The sequence below is a fragment of the Acipenser ruthenus genome, chromosome 22, assembly GCF_902713425.1.
Source record: "Acipenser ruthenus chromosome 22, fAciRut3.2 maternal haplotype, whole genome shotgun sequence".
In the NCBI taxonomy this organism is placed as follows: domain Eukaryota; kingdom Metazoa; phylum Chordata; class Actinopteri; order Acipenseriformes; family Acipenseridae; genus Acipenser; species Acipenser ruthenus.
This window is the reverse complement of record NC_081210.1, coordinates 872,777-890,201: the sequence shown is the minus strand read 5'-3', so window position 1 is coordinate 890,201 and position 17,425 is coordinate 872,777. Positions and strand designations below refer to the sequence as shown.

Here is a 17,425-nt window from a genome sequence, read left to right as displayed (position 1 = left end):
CAAGATGAGTTTAATAAGACACACCTGAGCTTGTTACCCGTACACCCTGGCTAATCAAGCTGGTAGTAGTAAAACCTGGATTGGGTAAAACAGCTATGCAGTAGGAGTCTTTCTTTCCATCCCTGGTACTGTGTTGTTTTCTTATTGGTGTCCTGGTGCAGCTGCTCAGCACGCTTCCTTCCTGTCTTGATGAAGTTCACACAGCCAAAGCTGTTCACTTCCCTATCAGTCACTGCGTGCTTAATTGCATCATGTTCACTTCACTGTCTATGTACCTATTTTAAAATGCATAGGGTTTTGTTTTTTTACAAAGTTTTGGCAGGGAAACATCTCAAACATCTCTATAGAGTTCACACAGTTTTTTTCTAAAAATCTAATTAAAAAACCATGACTGAAGGGATATTAAATACATGTGCGCGTCTGTGTGTCTCATGAAATGACCCCTTTAGTTAGTCTGTCTTAGCTGGTGTAGTCATTACAGTGTGGTTTATATAGGCTGCCTTATACAGCCGGCACAGAAAAGACCACACAGTACTTCCTGAGCATCAGTGACTGAAGTTGCAGGTAAAGTCAGACACAGGGCAGTTATCAAATGCAACTTTATTCAACTTTTTTTTGACATAGTTAACACCCTCTAAAACAGGAGCACACTGCTATGTTGTACCAATTAAGACTTTTACAACTAAAATTCTGCAACATGTGACTTCAGTACTGGAGCCACAAAAATATATATATATATAGTTTTTTATTTTATTTTATATATATATATATATATATATATATATATATATACTGTATATCCTCTACATTTTAATTATAATATAAGGCACTTCGAACCATTAAAAATACTGATATTAAAAAATATCTTGATGTGCAAAAATAAACAAAAAAAACAATCTGATACTGGCCCTTTCCCAGGCCTTCGTCTAATATTAACCCTTTGTGCACTGCCATAGCATATTTACACTTCAAACCAAGGCATCCCTTTTTAATGCGTACTGTGGTGGCTAATTAATTCATTTATTAATACTAAAAAATAAAAGAAAGCTGTAGTTCACAAACGTACTTGCCTGGAGTATTCAGGATGGGGAGCGAGAAGCTACGAATCTGAACGGTTGTTGGTATTTGCAGGGAGGTCATGGCAAAGTGAGGTACTGGTCGAAGGGCAGCGAGATTGCTAGTCTTATCTGCATGCAGCCGCCTCCGTGGTTCCTGCATTAACTGCACAGTTCTGGACCGGTGAGTCTCAAGCTGGCTTTGCTTTCGGCAGTAACACGAGGATCGAAAAGAAGCTGTTGTGCGTAGGGTGAAACACAATATCCAAATCAAGGAAAGGAAACCCTGCAACTCGCATATCACAAAAAAAAACTGGTTAAAAGAAGCATTCAGAACGTTGCTTTTTGGTTTATGACAGCGTCGAGCAGGATGAAGGCAATGCTAAGTCGTTCTTTAAATGTTTTTTTAACCAATAAAAGTATTTTTTGAGATGAGAGTTATCGGTTTTTTCTCCTTTATTTTAACACTGTTCTTTTAACACTTAGACTGGTTTTTACTGACCAGCAGCATCGACGGCACGGGGAAGTGAAGGAAAATAATCATTCCGCCGCAAATCTACAGTCAAGGAGCAGCAAAGAAAGCTTAAACATACTGCGATAATAATATATAGAATAACAAAATCACAGAATAGAACAAAGATCGCTATGTGGGACGCAGTCCCAAGAAAAAAAAAGAAACTGAAAGCTCCATTGATGGAAACGATTACTTTCAACTACAGTTAAAATACTGGGCACAAGGAAACGCCGTGCAGACACTGAGTTACAAACCACGACCTTCCATTCACAAGACCCTCCTGATGAAGACTATCGTTGCAAATGAGTAGGAGGGAGGGGGTGTAGGTTGCTTGTTGAAAGTGCAGGTGAGTGCTCAAAGGGTTAATAGGTCAAACAGCTTATTATTATTATTATTATTATTATTATTATTATTATTATTATTATTATTATTATTATTATTATTATTATTATTATAATTATAATTATATTTAAAGATTGGACCCAGGGCGGGTCCGTGTCAACCTTGGCTCGCTCCACTACAGTGCGCTGGACAGCACTGTGTGGGGGTCTATGGAGCAGCACCAGCCCTGTTTACTGTCCTGTCTCGGATCCCATTGCATGAATCACGCTTTGAGTCACAGCCTGATTTACAGGAAGCGGCAGGCTTCTTCTGAGCAGAGATGGAAGCTGCTTCAGCCGTCCTGGGCTGACAAGCTGGTGGGGTTTAGCGCTGCAGTCTGAAGCGTGGAAGGATGGAGGACCAGGGGTTTCAGAGGAGGGGTGGGGCAGTGGGGGCAAGTGGTCATCGAGGATGACACCACACCAAGACTGCATTCCTACTCTAAACTCTGAAAGTAAAAACAGACTTGTGCCTCGTTATTCCAGTATGGGTTGGAGATGAAGTCATGCAGGGCATGATTCTCTTTACTCAAGATTGTCAACGGCACCAATTTTTTTTTTTTTTTTTTTTTTTTAAAGTCACAGTTCTGGAAATGCATTCACTGTTGGTGCATTACCTGCTCCATGTGACCACTTGTTTCAAGGCTGCGCTGCAGTGCTGTCGGTGCTCCTAGAAGCTTGTTCCAGTGCTGTGGTGCCTGGCTCTATCCACTCCGGTGATGGTTCTCTCCCTCCAGCAGCAACCCTGTATCTGCGCTGTTCTGTGCTGAGCGCTCGTCTCTGTTTCCAAGGAAAGCCGGCAGCGTGTCTGCTGAACGTCTCCTCCCCGAGGAGCTGAGCCAAGCTAAGCAGCGGAAGTGAGCTACCTGCCCTGCCAGTCCGCCTTGTCCTGCAAACGTGACAAGTCCCAGTGGGGGCTGGTTTCCCAGCAGCACGCATTAGGCTTTTACAACACGCGGCTGGCGGTATGGCCACACCGAAAAAAAAAAGCAACGTCGACATGAGAAAATGTCTCGTCTTAAAAAAAAAAAAAAATGAATTGAAATGTCCTTGGGGAATGATCCCTGTGTTTCTGAAGTGCCTTCGTTACAGCAGGAGAGAGCAGGGAGAGGCTGGTCACTGTGCTGCAGCAGGGAGGAGAATTGGTAGATTCAGAAGCCCACTTAGGGAACACCTGGGATGGGATCCTGCCCTCAACACAGGTGCTTCCTAAAGCGGCTCAACTCTCTCAGAATGACCTGGTCCCTGGCTCCCCCTGGGGTTGGTGTCTGGCCACGGCAAGTCATTTTACTGAATTAACGTCCCATGGTGGAAATTTCCCACCTCGTCCGCTTGTTTGAGCCAATTTAAGCAGATATGTGTTTAGGTTCTATTTTATTTATTTATTTTATCAGTATGTGTACAGATTGCACCGGGCTCAATGTTATTAGCATTTCTACAAATTGCACAGGACAGGGCAGGATTCAAAAGGCACAACTTCAAAGAACTGGGGTCAAACTGGCAGCCACTTTCCAATACAGGTAAACAGGCTTAAACCAGACATGCCAGATCTCATAGATCTCTGTGGATCTATCCACGGTAAATATCTTTAAAAAACCAACTCAAAACGTGCGACTTAAGTGTTCCGGGTGAATGTTCGGTGTGATTGCATGTAAATCAGAAATGCAGAAGAGCCGATGGGATGACCAGGTGACCGAATTCCATGGACAGCATGACCGCCAGTCCAAAGAGAGAGGAGCTTAGAGCTATTGTAACTGAGCTGTTTCTGCCAAGCTGCCCCTAAAAACGCACAAAGCAAAACCACGGTCCTCCCTGTTGCACAAGAGAAAAGTAATGCCATCACGTGGTACTGTCCACCGTTGTCTTTAAGAAATCTGTATAGAGGAAAGGAAATGTTATCTGAGCTCTGAGCTTCAGGATGAGCGACCCCTTTACATCCTGACATCTACTGATTGCCCTCCAAGCCACCCCCCACCCCCCCAGGAATGTGGATTAGTTTACAACGGCCGGTTTGAGGACAACTGAGCCAGAAGGAATGACCACCCAGCCCTGGGTTAGCGACTCAGGGCTGGAGAGAGCGCCTGCCCCGGTGGAGAGATTCAGGACAGTCCCAGGTATGCCCCCAAGGTCTTCCCCTCTGGGTCTCAGCTTGCTGGCGGGCTTGGAGCTGGCCAGTTTGGAGTGCTTCCCGAACGGCACCCCGCTTTTTTGTGAGAACCCCCCGGTCACCAAGGAAACCAGGGGCAGCCCCAGACCACTAGCGGAGAAGCCGGAAGACACCATGGGCGATTTGGCCAGGCCGATTGGAGTACTGTTGAGGGAGAGGACTGGGTTGGCCAGGGCGCCCAGGGAGGGGGACCCCAAGCCCGCGCAGGCCAGCGTGCTGAGGTCCAGGGGCCGGGCGCTCAGCGGGAGAGGCAGGGAGCGGCCCAGTCCCTGAAGGGCGTGGCTGCCGAAGAGGGCGGCCGGGCTGGGGATGATGATGTGCGTCCCGCTGACGTAGGGACCCTCCGCCCCCCTGCCCCCCTGCCGCAGCGCCCCCTGCTGCTCGTGCATCACGTGGTGCCCGTGTGCCTTGATGTGCTTGCGCAGGGAGCTGGGGTCGGTGTAGCGCTTCAGGCACCCCGCCATCTTGCAGTAGTAGGGCTTGTCGACGTAGTGCGTGCGCGTGTGCTTGAAGCGGTCGCTGGAGTTGGAGTAGCGCTTGTTGCAGCCCTCGTACGGGCAGATGTACGGCTTCTCCCCTGGAAAAGGAACAGGAAGAGAAACACAGCTTCAAGAAACTGAAAGGAATTAAAGACTTGGATAAGTGATAAGGGTGTCATCTAGTGAGACGCACAGACCCAGACATGTTACTGTAGTTCAGTGAACAGGAGCGGGTTTGTGGAGCTGCTCACTGAGCAGACCGGACAAGAGGAACACGATCCAGAAAAGGATGGTGGAACGGTTCAACAAATCAGACTGTTCAGGTCTGTGCAGTCTCCCGAATAACCCTTATACAAGTTTACCAGGGCATTTTTGCGTGCTATTTTTGCAGTTTTATCCCATGCTTTTTCCATGGTTACCATAGTTTATCTGGTTTGCCATGTTTATTAATATGCTTTACCATGCTTTGACTGTGCTCTGTTGCACTTTGCTATGCTTTTACTGTGAGCGGCCCTGCAGCTGGGCTGCCCCGACACTGACCTGTGTGCGAGCGGTTGTGGATCTTGAGGTTCTCGAGTCGTGAGAAGCTCTTGTTGCAGGTGGGGCAGCGGTGCGGCTTCTCATTGGTGTGGGTGCGGATGTGGATCAGCATCTTGTACCTGCAGGAGGGAGACAGAGACCAACAGAGCTGCATCAGGGAGACACAGAGACCAACAGAGTTGCATCAGGAAGCCACAGAGACCAACAGAGCTGCATCAGGGAGACACAGAGACCAACAGAGTTGCATCAGGGAGACACAGAGACCAACAGAGCTGCATCAGGGAGCCACAGAGATCAACAGAGCTGCATCAGGGAGACACAGAGACCAACAGAGCTGCATCAGGGAGACACAGAGACCAACAGAGCTGCATCAGGGAGCCACAGAGATCAACAGAGCTGCATCAGGGAGACACAGAGACCAACAGAGCTGCATCAGGGAGACACAGAGACCAACAGAGTTGCATCAGGAAGCCACAGAGACCAACAGAGCTGCATCAGGGAGACACAGAGACCAACAGAGCTGCATCAGGGAGCCACAGAGATCAACAGAGCTGCATCAGGGAGACACAGAGACCAACAGAGCTGCATCAGGGAGACACAGAGACCAACAGAGCTGCATCAGGGAGACACAGAGACCAACAGAGCTGCATCAGGGAGCCACAGAGATCAACAGAGCTGCATCAGGGAGACACAGAGACCAACAGAGCTGCATCAGGGAGACACAGAGACCAACAGAGTTGCATCAGGAAGCCACAGAGACCAACAGAGCTGCATCAGGGAGACACAGAGACCAACAGAGCTGCATCAGGGAGCCACAGAGATCAACAGAGCTGCATCAGGGAGACACAGAGACCAACAGAGCTGCATCAGGGAGACACAGAGACCAACAGAGCTGCATCAGGGAGCCACAGAGATCAACAGAGCTGCATCAGGGAGACACAGAGACCAACAGAGCTGCATCAGGGAGACACAGAGACCAACAGAGCTGCATCAGGGAGCCACAGAGATCAACAGAGCTGCATCAGGGAGACACAGAGACCAACAGAGCTGCATCAGGGAGACACAGAGACTAATAGAGCTGCATCAGGGAGACAGACAGACTAACAGAGCTGCATCAGGGAGACAGAGAGACACTTGGAACTGAAAGCAGTGCCTGCTGAGAGGATTCCTACCTGGCATTGAAGCCACGCCCCCTCCTGGCACAGCCCTCCCAGTGACAGCAGTACCCACAATCCTTTTCAGGCTTGACGTGGAAATCGTTCACGTGGTCAACCAGGTCCTGCAGCGAATCGAAGAGCAGGTTGCACTGCGAAGAGGAAGGATCAGAGGTGAAAGGGCAGGACAGGACACCTGGGTGAGCTACTGCAGCTCTGCATGGTCACTGTGCTTTACAAGAACACTCCACAATCAAAACAACAAATTCAGTATGCAGCTTGCACACTGTAAGCAAAATAATATCCTCTATGACAAGTGGAACTTGCCATTGACGTCCATTAGGGTTCCAAATCTGCATCCCCTCCGATATACTGGACACTGTGAGCGTCCACGTTTGACATACAGGGACACTGCAGACTTGGAGGCGCTCGCTAGTATAAAACAGTTTGGGTTTTTTTTAAACCCATTTTCATGCAGTGCTTCTGTAATTACAGGATTGGTCAGTGCTGCTTTGTTCCTTTTTAAAGTGCACTTTATTTAATTGCATTCTCCACATCGCACATGCTGTAACTAAAGCACTGCAGGGGCATGTCACATAGGTGGGCTGTGCAATTAACAGCTCTCTCGCACACTCACTCCCACAGTATCACGCTCTTTATTTCACTCACCTTGACCCAGCGGCAGGCCAGCTGCTCGTCGGCGGTGAGTTCCGGGGAGGCGGGCTTCTCTTTCGGAGGGCCAATGAACATGGAGGATGGTAGGTGGAGCCCACCACCTGTACCAATAGGCAGAAAGAACTGGAAAGCCTGGGAACTGGCCCCGCCCTCAAAGTACCGGATTGGTGGAGAATCCTACAAGGACAAACACTTGTGTGAAGCGGGGTGGAGCAGCACATAACCTCTCATTGTAGTTATTTGCATGAATTCTCTGATAATCTTGGATGAATCAAACCCTAGGGCTGACACCATTCCTGCACCCGTAAAAACTTGACATGTATTGACCATGACAAAATCATACAGAAACATGACCTAAAAGTATAACGAAAATGATACAGAGAGGGAACACCTTGATCAAAAAACAAAAAGGCAACATCCGTGTGAAACTGTGTGAATATAATGAACGTCAGGCCCTGTCTTGCAGAACGCTCTCTTCACTCCACACGTATTTGTTATCCATTACATCAAAACACTGAAACAGAAGGCAAAACTGTAACAAACGTCTGGGCTAACGGCATGCTCGCTGCGCCTCGTACTCACCCTGCTGAAGCTGGGCGACGCCCCGTTCCCTTCAGACAGCTCCGCGGGGCCGGGGGCCGGGGACAGGCTGGGCCCCATCGCGGGGGTGGCTGTGTTTCGGGGTTCAGGCTTCTCCTGGGACTGAGAGCGGGGCAGTGTGGACTGACCTGGGGGTGGAAATAAGACTCCTGTTGCACAGCAGTTTGATCCATTCCTGGTTTTACTGTGAGTTTAATAAGACACACCTGAGCTTGTCCTATTTCTATCCCTGTAGCGGGTCAGGGGTTCTGTTATCTGAACGGGCAGCCGACAGACAGACGGAGGAGTATTACAATCCCCTCACCTGTGCGCGGGGAGGAGGGTAATGCTGGTATGATCACCGCGCTTCCGTCCGGGGCCATCTTGAGCTGGCACCGCCGGGCGCTGTGCGAGTCCGTAGGGGGGTCCCCTCTCGCCCCCCGCACATTCGACAGGGTCAGCTTCAGGTCCAGGGGCTCGTCTAGGGACAGCATCGCCTCGGCGACGGGCAGCTCCGCAGGCGCTACACACAGACACGCCTGGCAGGGAGCCCAGACAGCCCAGCTGCAGAAGACACACAGACTGTTACAGGCAGGGCGGCTGACGTGAAGGCTGCTAATCTATGCTTAATGGATGAAGAATGCTAGCAACTTGCATCCCCTGCCACGACTGTGCTGCGAATACAAAAATAAAGTTCAAGAAAAAGTACATCTGGTGAGACCTGCGTCCACCGCACGCAAGTGTAAATTCCTATTCCTTCACAGAATACAAACTCACACATACAAGCACACAGATATACAAACAAACACACAGACACACAAACACACACAAACTCACTCACAGCCCAGTCCCAGCCCCACCTCACAGACCTTTGCACTCACTCAAAGGAATTTCTCAAATGTAAACCAGATGGTACACCCCCCACAAGCCCTGCCCAACTCCGGAAATCAACTCTTCAGACCCTGTGAACACACACGCACACGCACACGCGCGCGCATTCAGCGAGCCAGGCTCTGTTCAAGCAATTGATCCAGAATGATTTGTATCGGAGCCACTGAGCAGATTGTTCGTGACGAGCGATTTTGAGCATGACCTGGCATCTGAGATCAGACAACTCAGAGACGAGCTTCGGCGTTCCTGAGTGTGTCACACAGGCCTTAAAAGACGCTTTTGAGCTATTTACAGTGTGGACAGCATGACAGTCTGATAATCGATCAGGACTCTAACCACTGAGCTACTCAAACACACAGCCATCCACACTGCAGCCCAGCACTCTAACCACTGAGCTACTCAAACCCACTGCCTTCCACACTGCAGCCCAGCGAGCACCTGGTAAATCTGATTGTACTTCTCATCACCTTGTTACTGAAGTCACACCTGAGTTTTAGGTTTACTAAAAAGAGTTGTGAGAAGTATAAGGAAGGTACACATTATTTACCATCAGACTCCTGGCGTTTCAATAATATACTTAATTGCAGGTATCTGTGAAACCCAGGACTGGGTGCTGGGCTTGTCTGAAGCCCTGTGATAATAATTACCAGGGACGCTGTTTATTAATTAAAGGTGTCAACCCTAGCCTTGCCTTCAAGGTCCACACACTAACAACGGAGGCTTGTGTTCTCCCCACTGAGATTCACCTCTTCCCCTGTGCTGGGTAACTGGGAGCACTGGGAGCACTGACACCGAGCTTGCTTTTTTTAATTGAGGACCTGGATGGAACAAAAACACGTACTGTTCCATCCTCCCCCGCCCGACCCGCCCCTCGAAGAAACAAACACTTTAAAATGAAGGTGCATCCGTTTTCACATGGTAGGCATGCCGGCAGCAGTTCTTTTACAGGTAGCTGCGTGCAGGTGCCAAAACGTTTCATATCAAACCTAATTTTAGTTCCTCGATTATATCATTCTTAGGGTTTTTTTTAAACTGCAAACCCAGCATCGCACATGAAACGCATGGCACCTGCACGCAGCTCCCTGCAGAAGAATGCCGGGACCTACAGTACAGCTAAAGGTAGACCTATGCAAACAATGGTGCAGCTGGAATGAATCAGACCCTCCCTCCCTTTCCTGGGAAAGCTCTGCGTTGGTACAGACCAGTGTCAGTGTCAGCAATGAGAATGTGGAATGTTGCACTGTCTCTGCGGGGGAGCTGCCGTGACCCCCTGCTGGGAGAGTTCACAGAGCAGCACCCCCCCCCCCACCCCCCCCCCCCCGAGAGAGGCCCCTCTCTGTACTGTTCCAAATCCCTCAGCACTATTCAAACACACCCACACTTCCTCTCTCTCTCTGTCTTCTCTTCTCCCCCCTCAGCAGGACACCGCATGTTTTTTTTCAGAAGTCAGGTTGTATTCTTGTGTTGAGTAGCACTCCACTGCAGCACGGCTGGCAACCCCAAACTTGCTCACATAAGAGAACCACTTCACTTGTCAGGGCTTTGAGAAAAACACCGGTGCAAAATCCCCACTGAACGTTCCAAAGGGCCTCTATCAATGGACAACGACTCTGTTTTAAATACCCCACCCTGCCCTTGATCACCGCCTGGCACTCCTTTAATCATTAAGCGACGAAATATTTTATTGAAACACAAACTTTGCAAGAATGTCTGGACTGGATCATACTTGGAACTGCCTACCCAGGGACTGATTTCACTGCTCCGTGAGCAAGGACAGGACTGCTTCCTTTGAAGGCTCTGTCTCACAGGAGCACCCTTCTACAATGCCTGTGACGGGGCCTCTTTGAACAAGCGGCAGCGATGGATTAGCCAGTGGAGCTGAATAAAAAGTGTGTGCCGTCAGGCAGGATTTGCTTAACTGTTTTCTCAATGGAAGCATGTTATTAAAATTGAGGCATGTCAGTACACGACTGCCCACCACCAGAGATCTAAGTAGCTCAGGTGGCAGTGAAGGAAGCCTGGGACTCCTGTTGTGCATGCACATCCTGTAACAGAGAATCTCAGTTTGCAAGCACAGATCTAGCCTTTAAGAGCCAGGTGTCATTGCAGTGCAGCATGGGGAATATGTTCACCTAATGTTTTGCCATTCAGTGTTTCAAAGTGTTTCAGCAGGACTGAACCACTTTACTGTAGCTGAGGCAGGTTTGGGGGTTCTTTCATTTTTTTCCCGTCCGTGCTTGAAGCTGGTGCTTAAAATAATTAAAATAATAACAAAACAAAAAAAAAAGTTTATTTTCTCCTTTAAACAACAGTGAGTAAAAAACAAGTGAAACGCTAGGAAGTGTCGAGCCCTGAGCATGAGTTTGTACACGCATGGTTGCATGTTTTGATCTGCAGTGGAATTCAACCTGTTCCCTGCCCTTCATTGGAATATACATAGCTGTGAATAGTAGTTTCCACCCGAAGCTGTTATTTGGTGGGGCGTGATTCTTATAATCTGCAGCTGATGGCATGACCCTCAGAGTACAGCAGTCTAGGCTTTCTGTTTTCGTCAGGCTGTGGGCGAGTCACGCAATTCCTTCTTATAAATGACTTCTTATATCCCCCGACCCCTGCAAGGTATTTACACAACATGTCTTACAGGAGGACCGTTCGCCCAGCTGTGATGAAGCTTGCTTAGGGCATCCTATAGTACAAGGTATTGAGAGTCACGCGCTTGCTTCTTTATTTCACTATCTGACTTGAGGATCAAAACATTCAAACTGTGAAATAACGGAAAGCGGTGAACTAGCGTAAAACTTACAGACGACGCGGGCTGACCGCGAATTAACACCCGCACCCGCACCCGCACACACACACACACACACACACACACACAGAGCAGTGTCCACAGTCCTAGTGCTGGCCCCTCTGGCTCTGCCTCCCTGACTGCTCACAGGGCTGCCCTTAACCTCAGTCTTGGCAGACGTCCCCCGTCCCCCCTAAATAAACTGATTCTTTCCCTGCTTCCCTGCTTAAAAGGCAGAGGGATCTGAGACAGGAAACCTCAATTTCCACTCAGCTAGGGATGGGCCTCTGCACACAACAGCCTCTCCTCCTTCTCCTCCTGCTTCTCCATTTCACACACACACACACTCTCTCTCTCTCTCTCCCTAACCCTTCCTCCTCTCTGTTGCCATGTCAATCTGTGCGGTTGGGACTCCCCCATGCAGTAATGTTTGTTTTCAATTTTGTATCTATCTGTCTATTTCTCCTCCACAGTAATTATCATCTCTCAATTTCCCTCTCTTGCCTGCTACCCGAGGAATGTACAGCAAGCCTCCAAACCTTTACTATTTTCTGTGAGAACAAACAACACAAAATGGGAGCTCAGAGTTGGTTGCCTAACTGAATCAGATTCAAAATATAACCCCAAAGGTAGACAAGGCAGGCAGGCAAAGAGAAAGACAAGACTCACACCTGTTAGACTTGCGTTGGCCAGGAGAAAGGAAAAAAAAAGAAAAAAGAAACATCAGAAGGAGTGCTGTCCCTAGCTGGCAATCAGGCTAGCTTACCGTGCTGCCGGTGGCATGGAGCCAGCACTCTCAGACGCTGAGGAATTCTGCGTCCGAGAGCAGAGAAAGGGAGAGCGGCACTCTCATGGCCTTGCTGTAACCGAGCGCTACCTGACCCACTGCTGGGGAGTCGGCCCATTCGGGAGGGGGGATTTAAGGAGGCAACGCTCGAGTTCCTCGGAGCTGCTGATCTGATGCATCAGCGACCACTTCCTCTGCTCTGGCACGCCAAACCCCCTGCAACCACGGCTGTCTGGCCAGCAATCTCTGAGGAAATTTCCACCCCCCCCCCCCCCTCCCCTCCCCTCCCCTCCCCTCCCCTCCCCTCCCCTCCTCCTCCTCCTCCTCCTCCACCACTCCCAAATCGGTTTCCACCACTTAATTACGGCTGGGGAGTTTCAACCTGCTTAATCCTTTCTGTTATTCCTGACGTGGCTTGAAAGATAAGAGTGAAACGCAGCTGCTGACGGACTGAATTTCTTTACTCTCTGTGTTGAAGCACAACACTACAGCAGGGGCAGCGACTCTTTCAATGCAGCCAAGTCCTTGTTTAAGAGCCATATGTCCTGCAGATGCAGTAGGTATCGCAGGATTTCCGGTACAAGGGTGGAGAGGAATACTTCTGCCGCAGAGTCTCTCAAACTCTAACCACAAGGCCGTACTTCCTTCGAGATCTTGGCAACACTTGCTATTCTTCTCCCAGTCCCAGATCGCTACCTCGCAGTCCTCTGGTCTAACCACTGTGCCACACTGCCTCCTAGTCTCAACTATAACCACTGTGCCACACTGCCTTTTTGTCCCTCAGCAAAACTCACTAAGCCATACAGCCACCCAGACTCTCAGCTCTAAACCCCAGATCTCACTGCCTTCCAGTCCCTCATCTCTAAGACACAGGTCTCACTGCCTCCCAGTGCCTCATCTCTAAGACACAGGTCTCACTGCCTCCCAGTCCCTCATCTCTAAGACACAGGTCTCACTGCCTCCCAGTTCCTCATCTCTAAGACACAGGTCTCACTGCCTCCCAGTCCCTCATCTCTAAGACACAGGTCTCACTGCCTCCCAGTGCCTCATCTCTAAGACACCGGACTCACTTCCTCGCAGTGCCTCTGTTCTGGGCACAAGGCCGCAGTGCCTATTCTCCACTAAGCAGAACTGAATTGGCTGCCAATGCACGCCTCATTTCCATGGCGTGCCAGGGATTCACAGCAGTCAGTGACGCACTCCACACTGTACAGAAAGCAATAGCTGAGAGGTCTGCAGAGTGAATATAGAGAACGCCCCAATCTGAGAAAGCCTTCAACCGCTCTGTTTTAGGATTTTGCTCATATTTGGCCGACAGGAGGGTCACCACCAAAATAGGACATTCCTCAGAGTTTCCAAGATGTTACAACTCGCTATTTTCAGATTTCCCAGTCTATGAGTGTTTAAAAGGGGTTGCAAGATGATTGTTACACGATTGAGATAGAGGTACCGTAACTGAGCTACTCAAACCCAATACCTCCAGCCCGGCAGACATTTGACCACTGTCAACAACCTCTCTTCGATTCTCCACCTGACTCTTACTGCTCATTGCTGAGCTGCTTGAACCCGACCCCCCCAACTGCAGAGGGGGAGCAGGCAGCCCCTGGGCGCCATGCCTCTCAGTCTCTCTGTTAAGAGTGCAGACTGGGAGTCTGTTTCTTCTGGGCAAGTGTTCCAGCCAGCCTCCTGGCACTGGGACAAGGTCAATACAGCAGGCTCTCTCCCCCTCTCTCTTTCCTCCTCTCCGTCTGTGTGTTCAGCTGAGAAGCCTTTCACCCCCCCCCCCCCCCTCCCGACTCCCTCAGCCCACGACCCAGACATCGGCTCACCTAGCCATCGGCCACCTCCGACAGGAATTAGAGCAGGAGGAGTCCGGCGGCCCCCACCGTCGAAGCACGCCACGCGGGGGACTCTCCCAGAGAGCTCTGGAGCTGCGGAAAGCAGCTTCTGCTGCTAGTTAGTGCTAACAATCGACCAGCAATAAACAAGGTCATTAGATACCTGACTGTTTTACAAAGCCCAGGGTTATCTGAGGACGCGTTTCTTGTTTGTTTACCAGCAGTGACTTTTAAATCGGGCTCGGCTGCTAAACTACCAAAAGAAGAATGCAGCTCAGCCACACTGACTCCCACTGCATAGCGGTTTGAGTCATTCCAGGTTTTCATTACCAGCCTAAGCAATTTCAAACAGAGATTAGCACAGAGGTGTTCAGCTTTAGTTTGTAGCCTGGCACAGAACACTGGTGAGTAGCCCAACACACACAACCTCCACACTGCCTAACGTGCACCGGAGAGCAACGTGGACAGAAAATTCACTCACGAGACGTGGTTGGATGAATCTGACTTATGAACACTGCACATGCTCTCCGCCTATCTCAATCAAGTTTGTCAGTTTAACAAAACAGTCTATCATGAATGACAATTTGATTTTATTACCATCACACAAGGTTCGAACCATCGCATGTGTCGGGATATCCCTGTTACTGTAGCACATTGTTGTTGACGGTTCAGTTAGTTTGCATTATCCAGCATTCACAGTCCCAACAGAGCAGGGTGACAGCTTCCTGTGACTTAACAACACAAGCACCCCAAATTAATTCACTAACACTATAAATAACTCTTGCTGTAAAATGAGTGTGAACTAACTGACGGGTTTTGCCCACTGCTAGGTACACAATAGTATAAACCTCACTTATTGGATATTAATAACAACGGAGAGACGGGCTTTAAAGAATCCGGGTAGCAAATACAGTGCCAAAAGCATTATAAATACAGTGCCTGTAGAGGCACGTACAACAGCGTGAGGAACACAAGGCACTAGATGGAAGTGTCTCTTGATCATCTTCGAGAAACTAGGTCACGCATTCTCCAAACCCCGAACGATGCCACATCTCAACTAATGCAACAACAACAACAATACAATATAAAAGCAAAGAACGTACATTAATATTATTGTAAAGTCTGCACGCCTGGCGTACTCTGCAGAAGCATGTGAAATGTCAACGTTACCTTTGGAATGCCCGGGTCTCGCTGAATGGTCGTAATCTCCTGTTTTTGGGGGTAAACTTTTTTTTTTCCCCTCTTTTGCTGCAAACGAGCTTTTTAAAATTATTTTTTAGCGGTCGCTCCCTTCGCCGTTTTAAAAAACTGTCTGATTTGGTGAGTTAAGGTGGTAAAGAGTAGAAAATCGCGTTGAAAACCATCTGTTTTTTTTTTTTTTTTTTTTTTTTTAGTAAATACTTTAAAAAAATTGATGCAATGGATTCTTTAAAAAAAGGTTGTTGCCATCTGTCAGTTTCCAAGGAATATGCACGTCCTTGCGCATTCAGAAACCCGTTCAGAATTACAAGAGTAACCTTGCATTCTTTAAATAAAAATAATGAAGAAGAAAAAGAAAGATTTGGAATATAAAAAGTGCATCGCTTAGTGGCGATGGTGGTCGCGGGGGGGCCTCAGAGGAGAGAGGGAGGAGGATGAAGGAGGGGAGGGGGTGCCTCTGCAGTCTTTCCCAGTTCCGACCGTCGCCCCTGGGTTCCTCCGCGAGTGCGCACAGAGACGGGCGATGGGGAGGTTTCGAAGCGGCTGTCTGATTTAGACAAGCCCCGACCGGAGTCAGTCAGCCCGCCGTGTCTCCCTTTCCTCGAAGACCAGCCCCGGACCCTGCCAGCTCAGCGCATGTGTGCAGCTCCGCCCATTCGCCCCTCAGACCAGGCCTGGGTTTGTTTTGCAAAGCACCGCTAGGACATTTTATTTTTAATGAAAACCGGGCCGTGTCTGTGTTTTGCCCTTGTCGTGCTTCCTGGATTCTTTTAACGCCGAGAGCTCGGCCACATTTTCCTAAATGGCCGAGTCAGTGTGTGCATTGTATTGCCTTTTTTGTTATTATTATTTATTTATGTATTTATTTATTTATTTCTTAGCAGACGCCCTTACCCAGGTCGACTTACAGTTGTATACAAAAATACATATCAATAATTACAGTACAATTAAGGGCAAAATACTAAATACAATGACTTCAGTAAGAACAAAGGTTATAGAGTAGTCTGTACTAGCTAACATGCTGCAAATCGCAATGCCAAGATTTTTCTGCGAAGCCTTTCAATTTAAAATGTGTCTTTTAATGTGTATATTTCTTGTCAAAACGTTGTTTTTTTTTCACGTGTTATATCGCACTGTATAGAGCCAGAATTTAAGATAAATCACGCATATATAGTTTATGAATTAGGTTTCAAATGGGTATTGTAGCTAAAGCTATTACACATTGAGTTATGTTTGCAAGTTAATGCATACTGAGAAAACTAATCAAAAGTTTTTTTTTGTATTTAAGGTTGAAAATGTAATAGGCATAAACCCACTTCTACTTAATAACAAACCACAAATAATTTATTAAAGTAAAAAGCACAATTATGGTGCAAAATATCTTACCTTGCAAAAACAGTTAATTGTGACGTTACTAAGTAAAATAATATTTGTAGCTTGGGTGCTTTGTACTGTACTGTATGTGCATATTTATTGGTTAAACTAGAATATAAAACTTGCCCTAACTCGTGTCATATTCTTTCTTTTGATTAGTGAGTTCAAGTGCCATGAGTTCGTTCAAAATGCAATTTAGCCAAGCCCACATCAAATTCTGTTTCCACTGTAGCAAAGTTTGTTTCTTTTTCCATTGATGGCCTTATTCCTTGTATGCAGATTATTATTATTATTATTATTATTATTATTATTATTATTATTATTATAGCACCCATATCTTTTCTGTCCCACAACCCGCCCAGTATAATGGGTGCAAACACTCATCTCACCATTTACAGCCACTAGGGTGCGCTGTCGTTGAGGCACAGGAGACAACAGTCCAACACATCCTGTAACAAACCAGGACTGGAGCAGTCAATGCACTGTAGCAAGCCCTAGGAGTGACTCCCTTACATATTTAGCTGGTTTCCAGTTGTTTAGGACTGGTGGTTAGGCTGGTTTTTATCTGGTTGGTAGCAGTTAGTAGTTACCAGGTCAGAATCAATCCAAAGATGAAAGGCTAGAGTTCTAACCATTACACAACCTACTATCACAAGCAACAGTGCCTTGATACAGTGCAATTGGATTTTAAAAATATCCGTTTACCTCCTTAGAGGTTTAATTGCAGAATTTATCATCCAAATGTGCTTTCACTCTGGGGAGCTTGGGGGGAAAGTTGCCTAACATCCTTCTGCATTTTAACCGGCACAGTGAGACAGGTCCAAATATAGTGCAGAGATTCACCACAGCATTACACAGCACCTTGAGTTTCTTGCAGTTTCAACGAAGTCTAGGAGTTTTAGTCAGACAGGGTGTGCGTTTGATGCCACGTCGGCTGTCTAATATAACGTTGCTATGTTACCGAGTGAATAATCTTCCCCAGTTTGTGACCGAGAGCATGGTTT

General features: G+C 47.9%; 1 protein-coding gene across 2 annotated transcripts; it reads right to left on the bottom strand.

Moving 5' to 3' along the window:
- Nucleotides 1–585: 585 nt before the first annotated feature.
- LOC117418482 (zinc finger protein GLIS2) lies at nucleotides 586–15,714 on the bottom strand. Of its 2 annotated transcripts, none has more exons than XM_034927107.2 (7): nucleotides 15,018–15,714; nucleotides 7,869–8,107; nucleotides 7,547–7,692; nucleotides 6,959–7,141; nucleotides 6,308–6,441; nucleotides 5,136–5,254; nucleotides 586–4,693 (listed from the first exon to the last, which is right to left on the bottom strand). In XM_034927107.2, the coding sequence occupies exons 2-7, from the start codon at nucleotides 8,035–8,037 to the stop codon at nucleotides 3,942–3,944; spliced, it is 1,503 nt and encodes a 500-aa protein (XP_034782998.2). In that variant the 5' UTR covers nucleotides 8,038–8,107; nucleotides 15,018–15,714; the 3' UTR covers nucleotides 586–3,941. The 2 variants fall into 2 exon arrangements, with proteins under 2 accessions (XP_034782998.2, XP_034782997.2); XM_034927106.2 differs by lacking the exon at nucleotides 15,018–15,714 and adding an exon at nucleotides 11,989–12,238.
- Between the last annotated feature and the right edge of the window lie 1,711 nt (nucleotides 15,715–17,425).